The sequence below is a fragment of the Brassica oleracea genome, chromosome C8 (assembly GCF_000695525.1).
Source record: "Brassica oleracea var. oleracea cultivar TO1000 chromosome C8, BOL, whole genome shotgun sequence".
Lineage (NCBI taxonomy): Eukaryota > Viridiplantae > Streptophyta > Magnoliopsida > Brassicales > Brassicaceae > Brassica > Brassica oleracea.
In genome coordinates this window covers 27,788,455-27,811,554 of record NC_027755.1, presented here as the reverse complement: position 1 = coordinate 27,811,554, position 23,100 = coordinate 27,788,455, and the positions used below count along the sequence as shown (strand labels likewise).

Sequence of the window (23,100 nt, the reverse complement as noted above, 5' to 3'; positions counted from 1 at the left end):
GACGAACAGATCTGGAAAAAAACTCGATGTCATACCTTAAATTGGTGAGATAAGTTCCTTAGCATACATAAGGCTTCTCCAAGCACACATAATCACAAACGGAAGTCACCCGCCCATAATCGTTAGCTTCTATGACTCTATGAACCATAAAAATTTTAGAATCAAAATCTTGGGTTTTTTTTAGCTCATTGTGGAGAGAAAGTGAGAGATATGTTGTGTTTAGTTCACAAAAATGAAAAAAGAAGAAAGGTAAATCGATTTTGGGAGCATTAAGAGCTTCAAATTGGTTGTTCATGGTGGTTGTGGTATTGATGACAATGACAATCTTGTAATTACTTGAAGATGATGAGAGTGAGAGAGTAAAGATGTCATTTTCGAAAAAAAAAAAAAAAAATTGATGGCATTTTCGTAAATTATATGAACTTGTGGGGTGAATAGGGCAAAACCAATTTTCAAAAAAAAGAGATTAGTTTTGTGTTTGACTTTAAGTTGTAGGTCAATTTTGCAAAAAGCCCAATGAAACATTGGCTTTGTTTAACATATTTAAATTATCTGCTCTCCAAACCATTCAAATTAAAAAAATATACAAAAATTATTCTGCCTTCGTACCTGTTTCAAATTTTATAGATTTTCGAAATTGTAGGGTTTCAAGTTTAACATAAGTATAAAAAATTTGACAAAAAAAAAACATAAGTATAAAAAATAAGCTCACCAGCAGACAAAAAATTATGCATTGAGTCGCAACAAGAGAGTTTTTTTTTTAAAACATTCTTATTTAGATCATCTCCAAAAGACACTCTATAATTTCAAATATGAAGTTTTTTGCTCTAAAAAAAAAAAAACTTCAAAACTTCAAATTTTGAGGACTGAAACTCTATATTTGAAGTTTCACTACTCAAAACTTCAAATTTGAAGTTTCATATTTTTATTTATATTTTGGTCCCTACAATTACACATCACATTTATGATTCATAAATATTTTCTCTATTATTTTTTTAATCCATATCTCATAAATATTTTAAATTTTGCTTATAGAATTTAAGTTTTACAGTAAAATTAAATAAAACTTTAATATAAGATTTAGACAACAATATTATACAAAAGAAACTTAACAAAAAATCTAATAAAAATTACATAAAGATTACACAAATTTAAATATGACAACAATACTAATAGTCATGTAACTTTGATCTGGAACCTTCAAAATTTTCAAATATTGTCCAATTTTTTTTTTTAACTGAAGATGGTTATTGTTGTTTTTGATGTCTTTTTGGTACAATTCTTTCTTGTTCATATCAAATATATTCATAAGTATTAATATCATTGATAGAAAATAGTCTTATACCAATATTTTATGTTTCTCTTTTAATTTTTAGTTTTGATCTAATGTATTTACAAATATTAATATCACCCGATTTCAACAACTTTTAGTTTGTAATCTACAAAGTAAAAATGAGGAGAACCATTTTTACTTCGAAATGCAGTGGTAGATTATATATGCATTACGAAAATTGCGAAAACTATTTTATGGAATAATATGTATTTTGTTTGAAGATTAATATTAATTAAGTTATTTTTATTTAATATTTTATATTTGGATATAATATTTTATTACTTAATATTGTTGTAATGTGTTTATATATGTGCTAGTTATTTACAAAAGTTTTATGGATTCAAATTAGTTAATATTGTTGTAAGGACCATATTATAAAATACAAATAGTTTTGGAATTGAATTTGAAGTTTTGGTTTTGGAGAAAAACACCTTTAAACTTCAAATATAGAGTTTTGAAAATTTCAAAATAGAGTTTCTTTTTGGAGATGATTTTAGATCAATCGATTTGTTTTACTTTGTTATGTTAAATTTTTTTTTCTGTCATCATGTTAAAATTTATATTAAATCAGTATCTGTTATAAATCATATTGTGGATGTCTATAACCGGCCCGGTCCATAACCGGTCTTAGAGAGAGAGAGAGCCGGCCGCGCCCTAGAGAGAGAGAGAGAGCCGGCAGCTAGAGAGAGAGACAAACCCTAGTTTTATTTTCCTTATTGGTTTATGGTTTGTACTCTTTCCATATTTGTATTTCCATATTCTAGTTTTTCTATTATTCTATGACGGTGTAATTCCATATATATAAAGGGCTCCTTATGTTTATGAAGAATACAAAAATATACAGATTATATTCTCTAGTTTCACAACATGTTATCAGCACGATTACTCTAAGAACCCTAAGCTAAAGTCCCAACCTAAAACCCTAAATCCCCGGCGATAACCCTTACCGGCGAGAACCCCCGATCACGAAACCTAAACCCGATACTCAGCCGATTCCCGTTCGCGATCTGTTCCGCAGCTCGTGACCTCAGCCTGTTCGCGAGACACGATTTCAGCACGTTCGCGACCCGATAGCAGCACGATACCGTTCGACGATCTCAGTTCTAGCTCGCGACGATCAGCAAGCAATCCGTTCGCGGCTCTTCTTTATTCGATGGTCCATTCAACCCGACTTGAGGTTAAGGTAAAACTAAACCTAATAACCAAACCCTAAGGCAATATATCCAAACCCTAAAACCTGAATTTGAATCTAATTGCTTGATTTAAATTGAAACCCTAATACCCTAAAGCCTAGCCGCATATATACATTGCATACCATGCAAACCCTAATTTTAAAATCGAATTTGATTGTTTATGTGATTGAATGTTTTGAATTCCGATCACATAGAACCGATTGCTAGGATTGATTAATCTCATACTTGAATTTGGTTGTTTGAATTTATGATCCAATTGAATGAATTGAGGTTAAAGAAATCGCCTAAATTTAAGTTGTTCTCATCTTGTTTAAAACTTGGATCCGACCAGCCTTGCTTATATTTAAACCCCTAATTGATTGAATATGATCGTTAGGTTGATAGTAACTAAATCCCTTGATGCATTGATTGATTGTTTGATCGAGGTTTCATTTTTCCATGATCACTTAGAAACCGTTCTTGCTAGGATGAATAACCGATTGCATTAAGATCATATAGAAACCGTTTGATAAGATTGTTCATACCCTTGGCCGTGCGGCTTGTCTTGTATCATGCATGTTCGGATTGTTTGGCCGTGCGGCTTGTTAGCATATCATGCATTTATAATCGTATGAACTGAATGCATCATATTCGTTTGGTCGTGTGACCAATTTGCATATCTGATTGTCTTGTATGCATATAAGAACATTATAAATCCTAAGAATGAAACATATGATTTCAGATGTCGAAAATCAACAACTTGGATTTTGCTGCCCTAAATCTCTCTGGAGATAATTACTTGCAATGGGCACTTGATGCTAAGATCATCCTGAAATCCAAGGGACTCGGTGAATGTATCACCGAGGCCAATAATGCAAGTGAGAAAGATAGATATAGAGCTATATTGATTATACGCCATCATCTTATTGAGAGTCTCAAATATCAGTATTTGACTATTGAGAATCCTCTAGACCTTTGGACAGAGTTGAGAACGAGATATGATCACCAGAGAACGGTGTTATTACCAAAGGCTATACTTATGCTAATCTGATCTCTTGTCTCTTGCTCGCTGAGCAGAACAATGAGTTGTTGATGAGGAACAGTGAATTGAGACCTCATGGATCAAACCCATTACCTGAGGCACCTTCGACCGTAGAGACTAAGAAAGAGTCGAACCATGTCCAGAGTGATAGCCAACACGGCCGTGGTCGTGGAAAATGACATGGACGTGGTGGTCGAGGCTGAAACTCGTTTGGTCGAGGCCGAGGCTATTATAATTCATATGGCTGTGGCCAAGGAAACTCTTATGGAGGCCGTGGTCATGGCCGAGGCCGTGGTACATCTTTCAAGCCACAAAACACGATCAAATCCGTGTGCCATAGATGTGGTATGGGTAATCATTGGGCTAAGACATGTAGAACTCCCAAACATCTCGTTGACCTCCACCAAGAGAGTTTGAAAGGGAAGAATCTTGAAGCTCATATGACTTATCAAGATGGTGAAGAAGATTTCAATCATGAACGAGATGATCTCATGGATTATGAAACATCAGATTGTTTAAAATATCAAAGTTGATTTCGGCCATCTAGTGTTTTGTGTTCTTTGCTTTGTGTTTTCTATGTTTTTGATTGCTTTGAACTTGTTTTGAATCTTAATGAATGAAAGTTTTTGATATAAAAGTCTCTAAAGTCTCATAGAGGGCTACGGCAAGGCTAATATCATGTTGCCTAAGGGTACGCATCTAGAGATATCTGATGCATTGTATTCACCCAGCTCTAAGAGAAGCCTATTGAGATTTAAAGACATTCGAATGAATGGCTTTCATATTGAGACTGAGGGCGAAGGAAACAAAGAGTTCTTTCAGATCATAGAGATCGGCCAAAGGCTATAAGAAAGTCCTTTAAAGACTATACGTCTTAATAATGCTGGTGAGTTCACGTCCCAAGCGCTTAATGATTACTGTATGTCCATGGGGGTAAGTGTGGAACACTCTGTGGCACATGTACATACACATAACGGCTTGGCTGAATCATTTATCAAACGCATAAAACTAATAGCTAGACCATTACTTATGAAGTCAAAACTTCCGGTCTCAGCTTGGGGACATGCGGGCGAACTCATACGCATCAGACCATCTAGTGAACATAGATATTCCCCATTACAATTGCTTACGGGTCATAAGCCAGACATATCCCATCTTAAGACATTTGGATGTACCGTCTATGTACCAATTGCACCACCATAGAGAATAAAGATGGGACCTCAAAGGAAGATGGGGATATATGTTGGATATGATTCTCCCACGATTATTAAATACCTTGAGCCAACTACGGGTGATTTATTTAAGGCCAGGTATGCGGATTGTCACTTTGATGAATCCGAATATCCAACATTAGGGGGAGAGAATAGTAAGCTGGTAAAAGAGATTACATGGAATCAAACATCCTTATCTTGGCAAGATCCTCGGACTCAGGAATGTGATTTAGAAGTCCAAAAGATAATACATTTACAAAAGCTAGCTAATCAATTGCCAGATTTCTTTGCTGACCCGAAAAGAGTGACTAAGTCATATATACCAGCTGCTAATGCACCAATTCGAATTGATGTTCAAGAGGGACACAATCAAGTTGCTACAAAGTCTAGACAACGTTTGAAACGTGGTATACCAATAGGTTCCAAAGATAAGAACCCTCAGAAAACTAAGAAAGGTGCAGATAATGAAACTGAGGTTGTTGAAACCCTAGACGCGACTGAGGCCGTTCCTAAATCCTGGGACTTAGCCGCGACCGATCCCAAAACCCTAATAGCGATCGCGGCCGATCATGAATGCTTAGATGTGGCCGGCCCTACGCCAAGATTCAAGGTACTGAAGGCCCTGATAATAATGAAATCTCAATAAATTATGTCTTGTCTGGGATACAATGGAACAGAAAGAATGTCGACATTGATGATATATTTGCATACAAGGTAGCACTTGAACTTATGGATTTAAACGAGGATCATGAACCCACGTCTATATTAGAGTGCACTCAACGATCAGATTGGATCAAGTGGAAAGAAGCTATAAACGTGGAGTTAAACTCTCTAAAGAAAAGAGATGTCTTTGGTCCAATAACCCGGACACCTTATGATATCAAACAAGTTGGATACAAATGAGTCTTTGTGAGGAAAAGAAATGAACATGGTGAAATCTTGAGATATAAAGCACGGCTTGTTGCACAATGATTCTCACAGAGACCAGAAATAGATTATGAGGAGACATACTCCCCTGTGGTGGATGCTACTACTTTTAGATTCCTGATAAGTCTAGTTATAAGAGAGAAATTAGACTTGCGGTTAATGGATATTGTAACTGCATACTTATATGAGCCACTGGATAATCAGATATATATGAAAGTACCAAAGGGTATAGAGTTGAAAAACAAATCAAGTACTCGAGAACAACATTGTATAAAGTTAAATAAGTCACTTAATGGATTGAAACAATCAGGTCGAATGTTGTACAATAAACTAAGTGAGTACTTAGTGAAAGAAGGATTAAAGAATGATCCGATCAGCCCTTGTATCTTTATAAAGAAATTCGGCCAGGGCTTTGTTATCATAGCAGTATATGTTGATGATTTGAATATCCTAGGAACCTCTGGAGAAATCTCCCAAACAGTTGAATATCTTAAGAAAGAATTCGAGATGAAAGATCTAGGAAAAACAAAGTTCTGTTTGGGATTACAGCTTGAGTACATAAGAGATGGAATCCTTGTGCATCAAATGACATATACAGAAAAAGTACTCAAGAGATTCGATATGGCCGAGTCTCACCCATTATCTAGCCCCATGGTCGTGAGGTCCCTCGGCCTAGACACTGATCCGTTCTGTCCTAAGATGGATGATGAAGATGTCCTTGGTCCCGAAGTGCCATATCTCAGTGCCATAGGAGTTTTGATGTATCTGGCTAGTCACACACGACCAAATATATGTTTTGTCGTGAACCTACTATCTAGGTTTAGCTCTTGTCCAACCCAAAGGCACTGGAACGGGATTAAACATATTCTTCGTTACCTGCAAGGAACGAAAGACTTGGGTTTATTTTATACTAACCATAACAAAGAAGGGTTACTTGGCTTTGCTGATGCAGGTTATCTCTCGGATCCTCACAATGCTCGATCACAGACATGCTATGTGTTTACACATGGTGGAACTGCCATATCATGGCGTTCAATGAAGCAGACGATCGCGGCCACATCTTCAAACCATTCGGAGATCTTGACAATACATGAAGCCAGCCGCGAGTGTGTTTGGTTGAGGTCCATGACTCAACATGTTCGAGTTGATTGTGGGATGTCCGAAGGCAAGGACGCACCAACAGTGATGTATGAGGACAATGCAGCTTGCATTACTCAGCTTAAGGATGGCTACATCAAAGGAGACCTGACGAAGCATATACTGCCTAAGTTCTTCTTCACACACGAGCTTCAGAAAGCCGGCGAGGTCCAAGTCGTCCAAGTGCGTTCCAGTGACAACTCAGCCGACCTGTTCACCAAATCCCTTCCGACCTGCACGTTCAGAAAGCTTACGCATCAGATTGGGATGCGTAGACTGAAAGACCTTTGGTGATGTTCAGAACAGGGGGAGTAATACGTGTTGTACTTTTTTTTCTTTCACCATGGTTTTGTACCACTGGATTTTCCTGGTAAGGTTTTAATGAGGCAACATCTGAAGCGTATTACAAACTTTGTATGGTTATGACATCCAATGGGAGTGTTATAAATCATATTGTGGATGTCCATAACCGGCCCATACTTAGAGAGAGAGACGGCCGCGAGAGAGAGACGGCCGCGAGAGAGAGACGGCCGTGCCCTAGAGAGAGAGAGCCGGCGGCTAGAGAGAGAGAGCCGGCGACTAGAGAAAGAGAAAAACCCTAGTTTCATTTTCCTTATTGGTTTATGATTTGTACTCTTTCCATATTTGTATTTCCATATTCTAGTGGTGAATTGATGATATGTGAAACTCTGATGGTAGAATCGAAAATAAGATTTGTGATTGCACACTAGTATGTAATTCATATTCACAAACATACAAAAGAAAAGAAGCAAAGGGGTGAATTGATGATATGTGACACTATGATAGTAGAATCGAAAATAATATTTGCGATTGCACACTAGTATGTAATTCATATTCACAAACATACAAAAGAAAAGAAGCAAAGGGGTGAATTGATGATATGTGAAACTATGATGGTAGAATCGAAAATAAGATTTGCGATTGCACACTAGTATGTAATTCATATTCACAAACATACAAAAGAAAAGAAGCAAAGGATGAGAAGCGAAGAAGCAGCGATAGGGTTCAAACGTGTAGAAGGGCTTCTGACTCTTGGAGACGGCGTTGGCGGCAGCAACGGCGGGTTTGCTGAGGCGGTAGGTCCCGTGAAACCATTCTTATCGTTACCTGAATATTTAATTCAACAAGCAAAATAAATTAATTAGTAACTTTAATAGTTTCTACTTCTTGGAGAAGAAGTTAGGGCAGTACAGTCGGATTCTTTCCATCCCAAGATCATTCTCTCACGATCATGGACTATTCTGTAGTTGGTCATGAAGTTTTCTGACAGAAAGAACACAAGATTATGTGATTATAAATTGGTCCAATGTGCAAGAAGATGATGTTGGTTTTAAAAGTTAACGTACGTCCGATGATGTTGAAACCGGCAGTAACTTCCTTTAAGACGGCCAGGCAATAGACTTGTCCACCCTGTAAGTTCAGTGGAGATTCATATATATTTATGTAACTGTTATCATAAGTTGATGAGATGTGTATACGTACATCGGAGGTGTCGAAGACAAGTATGGGGCTGAAAACATTATACGTAGCTCCTCCTTGCATCTCAAAGCTAATTGAAGGAAGCTTCTCTTCATCAGTACTGCAAACAGAAACAATACACATACATCAATATTCCTTAAACTTAATACTTTTACTACGTGTTCTTATTAAGTCATAACGCACGCTGATGTAATAATGTAGCAGAACTCAAAGGGACTCTTCACTCTTGCCGGAAGTCGTCTGTCTGCTGCTTGAAGATGGTACTGCACAACACGACACAAAACAAATCAGTATATATATAAATATAATCAACTAGTAAGCTCTGGTAAAATAAGGTCTTGATTGTTTCAAACACAATTTATACATTTTAAGCTTGCATTTTCTTATTGTTTGTAAGAAATTCATTTTCTAAAACCAGAACATAGCTAATTTTCATTTGAAATATTATCGCAACACATAAACTAAAATGTTAAACAAATAAGTCAGGCATGAATATAGTAAGGTAGGTACGTTTGTGGTAACAGCAGTGTAGTAAGGTTCGATGAGCCATGTAACGGCAGTCCCAGAGTCAAATATTGCGGTGAATTCTGTTTCCACCGTCACACTTCCTACCTTGAATTCGGTGATGGTCACATCGTAAAACGGCCTGGGTTCAGACATGCTAATATACGTTACATATCAGAAATTATTGGAATGAAGAAAAAGATGTAAGGGGGAGTGTTTACGGAGAAAGAGTGCCACTCAATGGAGTCTCAAGCTGGTCGGAGCTGCCTTTGTCTCCGAAACTGATTGTTCCTTTCCCTTTCAGACCAAAACACATTGAGAAAGAGTTTGAGGCCACACCGGCTTTAGCCAACATGTTTGGAACCGCTATGTTTGCTATTGAAAGTCCCATTATACCATTTACAGCCGTTTCTTCGAACAAACCTACTTGGGACTCACTACATCTGCAGACACCATTTGAGTAATTTGTGTATTAATTAGTGTTAATTATCTCACCTCTAAAATAACAGGGAAATTAGTATATAAAGAATGTTGGTCAATTCTTGAAAGCACTACTTTAATTAGTAATACATATTGTCATCTGTAATCAATGTTCAAAAAAGCGTTAAGCGGTAATTAGTTTTGTAGAATATCAGTGCCTTGGCGGGCGCCTAAACGCTGAATATAGCTATTTTAGAAAAATCTTTTGGTTATAACTGATATGCCCACTAGACGGACGCCTTTGATTATTTGTAATATGTTTTCAAAGTTGAAAGGGTTACAAACCCGAATGTGATCCGAGCTTCTCTAGCTTCTCCTTCTTCTGTGCGCATGTGGATCACATCATCCACCAATACACCTGTGCTTCTACTTCCAGGAGAGAGATACCGAATTCGGTAAGGACAATCGCTAAGAGGAGAAACACATCTGTTTCTTAGTGCACAAAGTGTGCTATTGCACGGAACCTTTGAACTTGATGTTGATATGGTTGGGTCATAGATGTTGAGCTTTATCCTCTAAGTATATAAAATACGTGTGTCTTTAGCACTGATCGAACTTTAATGTTATAATTAATAACATTCCAAGATACATTGTTTGTTACCTCGCCTTGGTCGGTCTCCATGCTACGTATGCAACTGGACTTGCAATTGCAAGGTAACCAGAACAAATCACTTCCCGTGTCTAAAGCCACCAAGAACCATTGAGCCGGTGTCCCTACCGTCACATTCGCATAATGCAAACTGATCAATAACCAAAAAAAAAACATAATCAAAGGTCAACATATAGCTAGTACGTACTAAAGTGAAAGAAATAAAGAAGAGGAATTATCATACAAACTGATCTCTTGTGTAGAGTTGCCTTGAGCAAAAGAAACAGTCGTCTGATTGTTGTTGGACGTTAGCCTGCGCCCTCGGTCACGGTGAACCAAGGTCTCATAGTACTCAAGAGTGCCCATTTCAGGCAAGCCATTGCCACCAATAACGGTCTTGACCTGATCTGAGAATCTATGATGAATTTCAAAGGAGAATGATCCTGAAACTGAAGCGCATCCCAAACTCATAACGCAGAATCCAAACTGCAATATCCATGTCAGCTTCCAACTATTCCAAACCATTCTTCTATCTTTATCTTACTCCATGATCATTTAATTAACTTCTGTTATATTAAGAACAATTATGTTGCTTCTTGCAACTTGAGTTTCTTTTACTACATGTTTAATTATTCTTTTGTGGGTGTAGGACGGAAAAGGTCAACGTTTTTGCCTGGTACTTTGTATTTGTCAACGAGTTCGTAAAAATCATTGATGAAGGAATATGTTGCCAACGAAATTCCTATATTTGATTCAATTATAGAACATCAACTATTGTGTTTAATTATTCTAGAATATATAGAAAATAAAATCATAGTCTTTCTGATTATGACCTTAATAAACAAAATTAAATCACAAGTATATGATCTATCGTGTGTTGTGTGGCTATTTATATATATATATTTGGTAGAAATGTGAAAAGAGACGTGGAGGGATGTTTGATGCATGGTTCCATGAGTTAGGTGCAGGCGTGCAGCCGAACACGCATTAGCAAAATGGCAATGATGAAAAGGTCAAAACTACAAGGGAAACAAAGGGGTGATTTTGTATGAGAGATTAAGATAAGAGGATATGAATGCAAATATCGATAAAGTATAGGAAGTAGAAACCGTTGACTTCCGATATGTCATGTCCACGTGTTGCATATAACTTGACCCAGCGCAAATCACGCACTTTCTCTTCTTTCTGTCGTCTATTATTTTTAATTGTAATTCTTTTCTTAGAAAACAACCAAGAGACCTTTCGGCTGATCTTCTGTAACTGTATATTGGTCTTGATTCTGTAACTGAATGTTGGTCTTGATGGCCTTACATTAATATACCAGATGACACAAAAAAAAAGAATTATTCAAAAAAAAATATATATATATATATATATTTTTTTTTTTTGGTAAACTATTCAAAAATATTTCATCTTCATAACTAGAATTTATTAACATTATTATAGTCTAATCAGCTCTATATGTATGATTGCATCACGCTAAGATTTCATAAATCTATTTTGCATCATTTGAAAATTGAACACACGATATAACACATGATATAAAAGCATTAACCAATCATTTAGTTGATTATTAAATTAAAAGGCTACCACAATTACTCACTTTTAAATCCGTTCAGTATTTTGTTAACGAAAGTACAAGCCACTCGTAATATTTTGGCTCCAAAAAGCGTTGTTAAAAATTGGTAGCCTGAATCGTAATTATAATCATAAATTAGCTCACTGATCTCTTTTTGTTTTTGTTTTTACGTTTTGGTCGAAAAAATGATCTATCTCTACTCTCCATAAACATTTTTTTAAAACATTTGAATCTCCATAAACATACTCATTTATTCATATTTTAACTGTATTCGCAAAGGACGCTCAATACAAGCAACCGATAAACTGTTCTAACAAAAAAAAAGATAGAAAGTAAAATTCTGGAACTTACACAGACGAACGATCGAGTTCTAATGCACAAGTAGTCGTAGAATCAAAGGGAACACAAGTCTTAAATAAAGTTATAGGAATGTCTTGCACCAAAAAAATAATAGGAATGTCTCAAATACAAGGCATAACAAACTAAAAAGAGATAATGGCCTATAACAAAAACATCCATGCAGACCCTAATAAAAACATATTCTAGTCAGTTTTATATATATATCTGCGCTCATCGTGTACTAATTAAGCGGGTGCTGATTTTGTAAGCAGTGTTGTGCCGGCTTCAGTATGGATTCTTGGTTATCAAGAATACCAATCTAAAATACAATTCTACAACTTGAGTAATATATAGATGCATATCTGTATGCAAACCCTCTAGTTGATATGGTTAATGTTCTTTACGGTGAGATATATCGATATGGCAATTAATGTGGATGCATGTAAGGAGCTTTTTTTGTGTGTGCGGCTATGAATGCATATATATATCGTCCACGAAGATGTGAAGATCAAGCCTTAGTGCTTGAAAAACTGGGGAAAAGGTCGAGGCAGTGAATGAAATGACGGTCGTGTACAAGAGGATTCCCGGTTCGCCTAGGTGGAGACCCAGCGTACCACATTGACTCTACTGTTCCACCTTCTATCGGCTGCACCTAAGACAATAATATATAGTATATACTTTAATTTAATTAACTCTCAGGAATCATGCATGCATGTAAATTTACGTGTGATTTATGATATATTCATGTTTATATTCCTTAAAAAAAACAGTGAATGTTAACAAAAAGAGAAAGAACAAGCAGACTTTTGAACTATTTTACATGTTAATTCTTACTACTAATTTTGGATTGAGAATTATATCTATGATGAAGAGAGCAAGTATGACCTTATCAATTATGCTGAGAACGCCGCTTCGTCCCTCAGAACTTTGTTGGCTGGCACAAACATGTAGGAGCCATCATGATGAAGTTTCAAGAAAGATAAAGAAAAAGCAGGGGAGGATTATATATTTGCGCATACATAGGAAACAAATCACACATCCTTATGAAATGGAAATGCAAGACACTAAACGTAACTGAAAGCAGATATAAATTAACAATCTAGATCATATAATGTTACCAATTAGAAGAGTGTAGGGGACATGACAGAGGTTTGAGGAAATCAGGAAGAGAAGGACACACACGACGTGGCTTCGGGCAAATTGGTTGGTCCGTTGACGTCGTTACCTCTGAATGATGTTGCATATTTTCTCCTTTATATATGTGAATCCAAACAACAGCTAGTAATTGTATAAATTGATCCTTTGCTAAACTGTAGTCTGAAAAACAATTAATGAGTGTAAATCTATATATGTGCACGAAACAGAAAACTAAAAATGCAACACGTTAAATTTGTAGTGATGAGTGAAGCCAAGTTTGGCTATATAACGTTAGACAAAACACTAAAAAAGAAAACGTGGCGAAATTTACACTTGTGAAGTTTCTGTGATTCCTCAGTGTCTTGGCAAAGAGTGAAAGTAGGGTTGATGTTCTTGACTACTCCCCCCACATTTTTTGCTTTTTTCACTTCTGTAAATCTTACAGCGGGGCCCCTTGTTCATAAGGCTAATCATACCTCTGAAAGGCCCATTTTGAATGACTATTTTATAGAGAAAAGGCCCACTGATATTTTTTTTATTCTTAAAATATGATGTGGAGAGAAGAGGAGAGGAAAGCAAAGCACATGGGAGAAGTGAAGAGGAAACGGGTAAGAAAGGTGAAGCTGGTCGGTCAGGTGCAGGTGGAGATGGAGGTGGAAGTTGATTTGCACACCACACGGTCCACACGTATATCCTTATTAAGACAGCTAACTTTAAAATGATGTCACTATATCACGTGTCTCTCTTTCAATCACTCACAGATATTCCACCTTTTTTTCCTCCCTTTTTTTTTTTTATTTTTTTATGTAAACTATCAATCTTCTTCGACCAACACACCACACTTCTCTTTCCATTTGTTTCATGTAGCTTCTCCGCCTATAAAAATAAACCCTCAAATCGTTTGGGACCTAATAAAGAGAGTGATTAGTTAGTGTCATAAATTGAAAGTATTAGAAAGATGGAGGACCGTTTGGCAAAATAAGAAAAAAAAGAACAGGAAAAGTCAATTAGAGGAACAAGAGAGTTAGGTTTTAATAGAAAAATCTGATCCAGTAACAGGGATTGGGATTGTCTGGTTAGAAGCTGTGGAGCCCTTTCTCTTCTCTTTCGTCTTTCCTCTCACAGAGAGAAGCTCAGACGCCACCAAGCCCTTGTTCTTTCTCCTGGATCCAACTCAGATCCATCTCTCTCTCTCTCTCTCTCTCTCTCTCTCTTCACTTCGATCCTCTCAGATCTCCATCGCTTCTTCCTTGTCTTGTAAAGCTTCATCAGATATCTTCTGATCTTCTCTCTAGTTACTACTAAACCCTTGTCTTGGATCAAGATTGCTTTTGATCTCAGTTCTGGAGTTCCTTTTGATTGTGCATCATCGTCGTTCGAATCTGTTGACTTCTCCCTGTTACATCTCAGGTAGCCATCTTCCTCAATTTGATAAAGTTGGAATCTTTTTTTTTTTTTTTTTTTTTGTTTCCATCACCGATTAAGTTAATACTTTGGTTTCTATTTTGGGAAATTCTGAGAACCCATTTCTATTTTTGAACTGCAGATCCATAAAGCTTACTCCTTTACACTTGTTTGATCTTGTATCCTATGTGGAGGAAGAGAAAGAGAGTTTCCCTGATGGTGGCGTGAGGGAGGGGGATGTTAGCAACTTTAATGAAACTTTTGAGCGCTTGTCTGTGGCCTTCATCGGGGAGGTCCGTTGATTCATCGGGAAAACAAGATGGACTCCTCTGGTACAAAGACTCTGGTCAGCACCTACTTGGCGACTTCTCTATGGCTGTTGTTCAGGCCAACAATCTCCTTGAGGATCAGAGCCAAGTTGAGTCTGGCCCTTTGAGTACCCTTGACTCTGGTCCTTATGGTACTTTTATCGGAATCTATGATGGTCATGGAGGGCCTGAGACCTCCCGCTTTGTCAACGATCATCTCTTTCAGCATTTAAAGAGTGAGCCATTTGTGTTGCAGACATGTTTGCTTATGGATTGAAACTAAAAAGATCTTATTGAATACTGCAGGGTTTGCAGCTGAGCACGGCTCTATGTCTATGGACGTGATTAGAAAGGCTTATGAAGCGACTGAAGAAGGCTTTCTTGGGGTCGTGACAAAGCAGTGGCCGGTTAAGCCACTGATTGCAGCTGTGGGGTCTTGCTGCCTTGTGGGTGTTATATGCGGAGGGATGCTCTACATCGCCAACGTTGGGGATTCCCGTGCTGTCCTTGGAAGAGCTATGAAGGCCACAGGTGAGGCTATCGCGCTTCAGCTCTCAGCGGAACATAATGTGAGCATCGAGTCTGTTAGGCAGGAAATGCACTCCTTGCACCCGGATGACTCGCATATCGTCGTGTTAAAGCATAATGTGTGGCGCGTTAAGGGCCTTATTCAGGTACAATGGTTATCTTAGTGAAGTCTTGAACTTGTTACTTGGTTTCTTGAAGCCAAAAGACGCTAGAGTTTGTTTGTTTGTTTGTTTCTTTCTTTTGTAGGTATCTAGGTCCATAGGAGACATGTATCTTAAGAAGGCGGAATTCAACAGAGAACCATTGTACACTAAGTACAGACTCCGCGAGCCGATCAAAAGACCAATCTTGAGTGGAGAACCTTCGATAACAGAGCATGAGCTCCAACCACAAGACCAGTTTCTTATATTTGCTTCAGACGGACTATGGGAACAGCTTAGCAACCAAGAAGCTGTTGACATCGTTCAGAACCACCCACGAAACGTGCGTTAAGACGCTCTTTTCTTCTTCTTCTTCTTCTTTTTTTCAAAACCAAGTATTGATTGTGTCCTTTAAAAGCAGGGGATTGCACGTAGACTGGTGAAAACGGCAATGCAAGCGGCAGCGAAGAAGAGAGAGATGAGATACTCTGATCTGATGAAGATAGAGAGAGGCGTGAGGAGGCATTTCCACGATGACATCACTGTGGTGGTCATCTACCTTGACACCAATGTAGTGAGCTCTGCCAAAGGACCCTCTCTTTCTATCCGAGGCCGCGGTATGACCTTCCCAAAGAAACTCTAAAAGCTACTCCCACGGTTTTAGGTTCCCATCTTTTGTAGTTATTTACAAAAATATATAATATATATATCACTCTTGGTTGGTATAAAAGAATGTATAATTTTAACGTGAAAGCCACACACGTTTGGAACCGAACCCATTCCAGTAATTATTATTGATTTTTATTTGTTCAAACAGACTTGTGTGTAATGATGTAATTGTTGTTGATGGATGAGTGAATGTAGTAAGCCTTTCCCTCTATGTTTGTATTGGATAAAACTCTCTACATAGAAGTGTTTGATAATGATTTACATTCTAAATACGTGAATGAATCCAAGAATCAGCTCAAGTGTACATTATTTATGACATTTGTCCACGATCCAGGGTCCATCCTTTCATTATATTTATCCCAATAAGATGCTATGTTTATGTCAGTTTATTCCATAAGGAAGTATTTAAGCTCACTTACCTCTTAATTGTTTATGATTCTCTTTCCCATCCAGAGTAATGGAACAAAGTGAAGCTTACCTTACCTTGTTGATCTCTACTTGTTTGGTGCCAAGTGGAAGCTTAAATTCGAGGAGTTCGAAATAGTTGATTTTGCAGACTTTTAGTTTTTCTTTTTGGTTTTTTTCAAATGAAGAAATCTACCCAAAACTGTAGATCATACTCTGCAGCCATGCAGAGAGGAGGGTTGAAAACTTGAAATCAACTCGAAACATCTCCAATGTAAAACTTTATTTTCTTCTCTAAAATGAAATAAAAAAACCGAGTAAAATTACTCCAATCCAACTTTATATCTCACTCTATAATAGAGAAATGAACAAACAAAAAATACTCTATTTATGGAGTAAACTCCACTATATATGAGATATGGAGTTGGGTTGAAGCATTTTTTACTCCATACTCCATTTTCACTCCATTTTAGAGTAAAAAATAGAGCAATGTTGGAAATGCCCCAGTGTTACTTGGAAAAAAAAAAGACTTGGTGTTACATAAAATAAATTTTTTGTAATTATCTAAATAAATAATCATAGAAATCCACTTTAGTTAAACCTGAATTCAAAATGAATAGAGAGCTTGGTTTATTTTCTTTCCTCACTTTTGGGTTTCTAGTCTAGTTTATGCAAATCCGAGATAAATGATATTGAGAATCATAGCCAGTTTTTCTATTGGTTTATTTAGGAATTCAAAAGGATTTTATCTCTCACTATTTTTTTCCTACTATATGTTGACAAAAAGCAACCTACTATATACACTTGAAATCAACGCCTTGATTGATTTGTCCATTTAGAAGGAAAAATGTTTATAAAAATAAACTTCGAATCATAGAAGAATGCTTGAGAAAATTAACTCATGATTGAATGACTGAGAGTTATTTTTAATGAGCATTGATATTAAGCTACTCAATGGTAACTATAACCTCAAAATAATGTGTTAAGCAAGAGCAAGTAAGTTTTGATATATTTTGTAAGTCTTTAAGAAAATATAATTGGGTAGAAAAAGATAGTGTGTGTTTCTGCATAAATTAATGGCAATGGTGGACCGTAGACGTTAAATGTAGAGCTAGAGAGAAACGTAAATACGGGTGTGCAATAGTTCTTGCCTTCCCCACCCATCACAACAACAGACAAAAAAAAAAGGAATCGTTATTCATCACAAAGCTCTGGCGTTACAATGTGGCATTAAAAACTCGAATCTCTTCAACGGAGAGACAGAGGTCATTAGGGTTCATAACTCACTTGAGTTTGTAAAAAGCAGAAAGGCACAGAGAGAGGAAGAGAGGTGGTATAGTAGTTGGAAAAAAAAGAGCAGTAAGAACATTAATGGTTGCAGGCAGCCAGTGTCCCATCTTTTCTGCGAGATTCCCTCAAAATTTATTACATAGCATCTTCAATGTTCTTTTAACTTCTTCCTCAAATCTTCATACGTTACCACAATTTTTTTTAACAAAATAATTGGTTATGAAACTCAACGAGGAAAGACAGAGTAGGAGACAAAGTAGTATTGGTTCACATTGCATAGCCAATTTAGTTTGTAACGATGGATACATATGTAATGAAACTTGAAATAAAAAGAGAGAGAAGAGAGAAGAAAATGGAGTAAAGAGGGTTAAGCCAGCTTTTTGTGCATTGGTAGTAGATGTGGTTTAAATGCTCCATACCTTCCATTTCCTTCTCTCTTTAACCCTAATTTAATACCTAGCTCCTTTATAACTCTCCCCCACAGACATTCTCACCTTCTCCTCATCACACTTCCCCTCACAACGTCTATCTTCTTTTATTTTCACAAGACATATATGTCTTCCTTTGAATCTGCACCTTTAGCACTCGAGAGTCCTCTTTGATATTGGCCTGGTTCACTCAGATCTTCTCGAACCACACGCTCACAACTCTCTTAGTTATCTGATTGAGCCGCGTCAATATCTCAGTGCTCTCTCGTCTCTCTTTGTTTCTTGTAGGATCTACCTATAGCTATATGTGGAGATTCATAGATCCTTTGTTGATGGTTTACTTGCTTATAATTTCCAGATTCTTAAAAAAAAACAAGTCAATTTACTAGTCAAAATGGTATGTCTCAATGGAGGTCTAACCCTTTCTTGCTATCCAAGGTACCCCATCAGCTTCTTTCCCAAGTATAATAAATATCTTCTACTGCTTTGCTTCATTATAATCTATGGATCCTTTTAGAATGTATATCGTCTACTTTTCATTAAAAAAAATTATGACAGAAATTTCAGCTTGACTGATCTTGTTTATCAGTACAAACTAAAGAGTGTTAGGGCTAATTAGTTAAATATACAAACAAAATCACAATAATTTGAAAGGACAAAGGTACGTTATGTAGATGTCACAATCACAACAGGTGTAGAAGAAACAAGGGCAAATTTAGAAGTGGATATCATGGGGTTTTAATGGGAGAGAATCTGACGAGCACGAACCCTAACCTGCAAGCGAGCAAGAGCATGCATACAATGTAATGCTATTCGAGCTTGTCTCCTCACAAGCACTCCTCTCGCCACCGCCTGAAGCTTCACAAGACTCCTCAACGCTCTAAACGCTCTCCTTCCCTACAACACTTGCAATGGTATTAACTTTTCATTAAGAAATAATGTTCTGTAATGACTAATGACTAGAGAAAATGTATGTGTTTTTTACCAGGTGACCTCTTAAATAAGCTTGGATTTTAATGGCGGCAATGTGTTCTTTAGTGGTTTCTGGGATAGACGAGCAAATGGTGGTGATACTGCTGGGAGATCGACTGAGAAGTTTCCTCCTTACGACTCCAAACAATCTTTTGGAGTTGGCCATAATTAATCTCTCTGCTTTGGTTAGGAGGTTTTAAACGGAAACGTGAAGAAGGAAACGTGAAATGTAAACAAAAGTGAAGGCGGTGGCTTTAAGGGATGGAGATGATGTGCTCTCCATTTTTGTTTGTTGATATGTTAACGAACGAACGTGCTCCCATGCTCTTCTCTACTTTGTACTTGATTTTGTTTATTACTTTTGAAGACAGAAAAGTCGTTGGTCTTTCTACATATAGTTAATACTAGTTTTTGTCTTCAACTACATTTAGTTAATAATTTCAGTAAAACATATATAAAGGAAGCTTTTTGAAAATTTGACTAAACTTACAAATACATGTTGAAAATAAGTATCCGTTTGAGATTTAAGCAAAAAAAAAAAGGTATCCGTTTGAGATAATTTGATTTCTTCCAATTGATACGGAAATGATATGTAAACGAGTTGGATTGGGAATAGAGATCCGAATTACTTGTTCATGTAATTTAAACTATTATCAGTTATCCAAAAATATTTAAAGTAAAAAATAATATTTATAGTGTTTCATAAAAACAATTAGTATTATCTGATTTATAATAAAGATTCTTTAATTTTGTAAATCTATCTATTTATCTATATCTATATATATATATATATATATATATATAAAATAAAAAATTTCACTCCTGGTGAAGACACCTAGGAGAGTAGGATGTCATGTCACAAAATCGGTTCTTGTGAGCGTGACACATGTCTAGGCCAATGAAACTCAGAGTTTCATTTAATCTGCACCGTGATGGGTTTTGGTTGGATATTTACGTGTTTGGACTCTAAATCAGATTTTCCTCTTTTTTGAGTATTACACGTCATCAAAACCCACAACAAACTTTGGCACCATTACATAGGTTGACGACATTCAAATGTCGTCACTAAAACTTTAATTAACACATCTCCCCACTCTTCACGTAATCTCTCACACAATACTCCTCTTTTCTTCCATGAGCAAATCTAAAGCTATAAATATGTTAGTTTCTCGGCGTAAAATTCATTTGTTATCATTCTACGTTTAAAAATTCATTAATCATAATCATCATCATGTACAAAGATCTATGTCTCTTTGCAATATTAACCTCCATTTAAAGAAGTTTTCTCTTGGAAAATATTTTAATCTTTCTGCCGCCGACTCGAATTAGAAGCCAAAGTGTTTGTGCTCTCCGCGATGAACCTTGGATCATTCCGCTGCGGTTTTCACCGTTAATTAGAAAACGAGAGTGTCAGAATCCTAGCTTTGTCAAACAAGTGTGGTAACACGAGGAAGAGTATTTCAGGATTATTTCTAGGAAAATTGGTTTTGGTGAATTCGCTATAACGGTTTAAGTTACTTCACGGAGAGTATGGTTAATTTAAACCGACGTCTTTTTTATATATGTGCCGTCATGAGTTCCGGCCACGACCTAGCCGCTTCTATGTAATGCATAATCAAGGTTAGAATAAATAGGAATCTAGGTTTCTCCAAATTGCCTTTTTCGTTTCTTGCGTTTAGGAATTATGTTTTGGTTATGTGTATGTACATCATGATGTCATCAGCAGGACCCGTATTCTCACTTTGTTTTCTTAATATTCCATTGTATATAAATTTTATAAGAAACTGTTGGTCTTTTGAACGTTCTCAACTTTATATTTTTCACTTGTGGTATGTCTGGCTGAAACTTTTCATTGATGTTTATACAATGGGAGATACTCAGATATACCAAGTACATGTGTCATTAATGGTTTCTTTCTAATATTTGATGATGATGCAACTTATTTTGAACACCCCTTATACATAGAAAACTGAAAAGAAAAAAAGATATTAAGAATCACGGATTGTGTTTTTTTTTTAATCTCAAATTTCAACAAAGCTAAAGATCCCCAAAAAAAAAAGATATTAAGAATCACGGATCGTTAGCTTTGTTAAAATTTGAGATCAATATAGTAGCAACTATAGAGAATCTTTTATTTTAGTACATGACAAGCTACTAAGAACAAAAGTATATTCATGATGACAATAGATATTATCACATATGAATGTGGGTTAACCCTCTCTACTCATTTGAACCTCATCAAAATAAGTTGTCTAAAAATTTGACACTATAATTTTTAAAAATGTAGTAAGCAATTTATATTCCTTATCATCTTATTCTATTAACTAAAATTCTTAATAAAATGATTAATACCCAAAAGATCTTTTTAATCAATAGTTTAATTACAATATAACAAAAAAAAAATCATCAAAGCACACAATATATAATATCATCAAAATACATACACTTCAGAAGAAGAATAAAAACTATTTTTTAGTGATATTGTGTCTTCAAGTTTTATCAAATGCAAATAAAAAGTGTAAAGCTTATGAAATGATTCCTCCATTTTATCACGAAGCTCAAGATTAGAAAATTAAAAAATAAAGGAAAATATAATCAAATATTAATACATAATAGATTAAAAAAGCTTCTACGAAAATAACACCACAATAAAAAAATAATAGATAATCAAAAATCAAAAAAATAATTGTTAGGAAAAATAAAATAAAATAAAGAAATAAAAAAATTAATATAAAAACAAAAATTAATATTTTGTATATAAAAGAGATATGTTAAGTTATTCTAACTAAATAAATGTAGAATGTGTTTTAAATATATATGTCAAGAATTCTAAAAAAATTATAAACATAGATCCACAACTGTGTAAAAATAAAATATATAGTTATATAGTCGAATAAGAGACACACAATATAAAATAGTGTAAGAGAATGAATAAAACTAGATAACTTCAAATTAAACAAATAAATCAACAATTCTACACCATTAAAATAAAAACAGAATAAAACTTGAAATAAACAATCTTATTAATCGTAAGGAAAAATTTAGTTAATTGTAATGGGAATGAAACTGAATAAAGAATAACAATCAATAAAATAATGTTACATACTAATATAGAACAAAACATTTTAAAATAAAAACAAATATTAAACAAAAATGAAAAATATTTACTCTAACTATTTAAATTATTTTCAAATTATCATCCCGCCCGTAGGACGGGCCGGCCCTAGTATTTCATATAGTAACTTTACTTATCCAAATTATTTGTAATCTGTATTTCATATTTGAGTTCTTAGGGCTATCTAAAAGTATTTCTCTTACATTAATCATCAAATTATTTAATAATATTTGAAAATAATTTTACATGTTTTAATAAAAAATTATAATTTATATCTTATATGTGAAATAAAATAATAATATACATGAATGTATAATTTTAAATTTGTAATCACATTTTAAATAAATTTGTTTAATCTTATTGTAAAACTTGGTTAGAGAATAATGTCACATTTGATTAAAGAAGAGTCTAACAAAATAAATGATTTGTATTTAATTAATTAAGTTTGATAAGTTTGACTAGAAAATTAAAACAAAATAAATGATTTGTGATTAATTAACTGATAGTTATTAATTTAGTAGAATGTAAAACTTGGTTAGAGAATAATTACACACTAGGATAAGATCCGCGCCTTGCGCGGGATTAAGTTATTATTTTTATTATATTTTGGAGAATGAAACAATAGTTTGGCTTCATTTGGATTACGGGTGTTCAACCCGGATATCGGGTTAGTTTCGGTTCGGTTCGGTTTTTTTCGGTATTTGGTTAGTAAAATATAACTATTATTCTAAATCAATATTTACTTTGACTTTAGTCTTTCACATACTTTTGAAAGATTTCAACTGGACGACTAAATTGATCAGCCAATCTTGTTGCTTTAAATCATTAGTGTTTATATATATATATTATTTAGTTTGAATATTTATTAAATAAAAATTCATATGCGTTATA

General features: G+C 35.4%; 4 protein-coding genes and 1 long non-coding RNA gene across 6 annotated transcripts; 2 read left to right on the top strand and 3 right to left on the bottom strand.

The window, feature by feature from the left end:
• Nucleotides 1-7,641: 7,641 nt before the first annotated feature.
• LOC106310554 (aspartic proteinase-like protein 1) lies at nt 7,642-10,446 on the bottom strand. The gene is made up of 10 exons (XM_013747784.1): nt 10,140-10,446; nt 9,908-10,046; nt 9,592-9,821; nt 9,048-9,269; nt 8,833-8,968; nt 8,506-8,585; nt 8,326-8,422; nt 8,190-8,253; nt 8,035-8,106; nt 7,642-7,950 (listed from the first exon to the last, which is right to left on the bottom strand). The coding sequence occupies exons 1-10, from the start codon at nt 10,418-10,420 to the stop codon at nt 7,790-7,792; spliced, it is 1,482 nt and encodes a 493-aa protein (XP_013603238.1). The 5' UTR covers nt 10,421-10,446; the 3' UTR covers nt 7,642-7,789.
• A 1,837-nt stretch (nt 10,447-12,283) lies between these two features.
• On the bottom strand, nt 12,284-13,182 carry LOC106310555. Of its 2 annotated transcripts, none has more exons than XR_001263803.1 (3): nt 12,932-13,182; nt 12,699-12,747; nt 12,284-12,459 (listed from the first exon to the last, which is right to left on the bottom strand). XR_001263803.1 is itself a non-coding variant. In XM_013747785.1 (3 exons), the coding sequence occupies exons 1-3, from the start codon at nt 13,054-13,056 to the stop codon at nt 12,322-12,324; spliced, it is 318 nt and encodes a 105-aa protein (XP_013603239.1). In that variant the 5' UTR covers nt 13,057-13,182; the 3' UTR covers nt 12,284-12,321. The 2 variants fall into 2 exon arrangements, 1 of the variants encoding a protein (XP_013603239.1); XM_013747785.1 differs by having other exon boundaries at nt 12,284-12,465.
• A 674-nt stretch (nt 13,183-13,856) lies between these two features.
• On the top strand, nt 13,857-16,223 carry LOC106312129 (probable protein phosphatase 2C 46). The gene is made up of 5 exons (XM_013749531.1): nt 13,857-14,360; nt 14,497-14,898; nt 14,969-15,336; nt 15,437-15,673; nt 15,752-16,223. The coding sequence occupies exons 2-5, from the start codon at nt 14,592-14,594 to the stop codon at nt 15,971-15,973; spliced, it is 1,134 nt and encodes a 377-aa protein (XP_013604985.1). The 5' UTR covers nt 13,857-14,360; nt 14,497-14,591; the 3' UTR covers nt 15,974-16,223.
• A 1,986-nt stretch (nt 16,224-18,209) lies between these two features.
• On the top strand, nt 18,210-19,313 carry LOC106312131. Its single transcript, XR_001264137.1, has 3 exons — nt 18,210-18,560; nt 18,797-19,036; nt 19,111-19,313. It is a non-coding gene; the product is annotated as an uncharacterized LOC106312131 (long non-coding RNA).
• On the bottom strand, nt 18,728-19,284 carry LOC106312130 (protein IQ-DOMAIN 31). The gene is made up of 2 exons (XM_013749532.1): nt 19,108-19,284; nt 18,728-19,019 (listed from the first exon to the last, which is right to left on the bottom strand). Exons 1-2 carry the CDS (start codon nt 19,258-19,260, stop codon nt 18,861-18,863), a joined length of 312 nt encoding a protein of 103 aa, XP_013604986.1. The 5' UTR covers nt 19,261-19,284; the 3' UTR covers nt 18,728-18,860.
• Nucleotides 19,314-23,100: the final 3,787 nt, after the last annotated feature.

Coding starts and splice junctions, on each gene's coding strand:
- LOC106310554 (XM_013747784.1), bottom strand. CDS start 10,420: ATGGTTTGGAATAGTTGGAAGCTGACATGGATATTGCAGTTTGGATTC. Junction 8,586..8,832: donor ACACTGCTGTTACCACAAAC/GTACCTACCTTA, acceptor CGTGTTGTGCAG/TACCATCTTCAAGCAGCAGA. Junction 8,254..8,325: donor TTGTCTTCGACACCTCCGAT/GTACGTATACAC, acceptor CTGAACTTACAG/GGTGGACAAGTCTATTGCCT.
- LOC106310555 (XM_013747785.1), bottom strand. CDS start 13,056: ATGCAACATCATTCAGAGGTAACGACGTCAACGGACCAACCAATTTGC. Junction 12,748..12,931: donor CCCCTACACTCTTCTAATTG/GTAACATTATAT, acceptor TGTTTGTGCCAG/CCAACAAAGTTCTGAGGGAC. Junction 12,466..12,698: donor TTCTCAGCATAATTGATAAG/GTCATACTTGCT, acceptor TTATTGTCTTAG/GTGCAGCCGATAGAAGGTGG.
- LOC106312129 (XM_013749531.1), top strand. CDS start 14,592: ATGTTAGCAACTTTAATGAAACTTTTGAGCGCTTGTCTGTGGCCTTCA. Junction 14,899..14,968: donor TCTCTTTCAGCATTTAAAGA/GTGAGCCATTTG, acceptor TGAATACTGCAG/GGTTTGCAGCTGAGCACGGC. Junction 15,337..15,436: donor GCGTTAAGGGCCTTATTCAG/GTACAATGGTTA, acceptor TTTCTTTTGTAG/GTATCTAGGTCCATAGGAGA.
- LOC106312130 (XM_013749532.1), bottom strand. CDS start 19,260: ATGGCCAACTCCAAAAGATTGTTTGGAGTCGTAAGGAGGAAACTTCTC. Junction 19,020..19,107: donor CTTATTTAAGAGGTCACCTG/GTAAAAAACACA, acceptor CAAGTGTTGTAG/GGAAGGAGAGCGTTTAGAGC.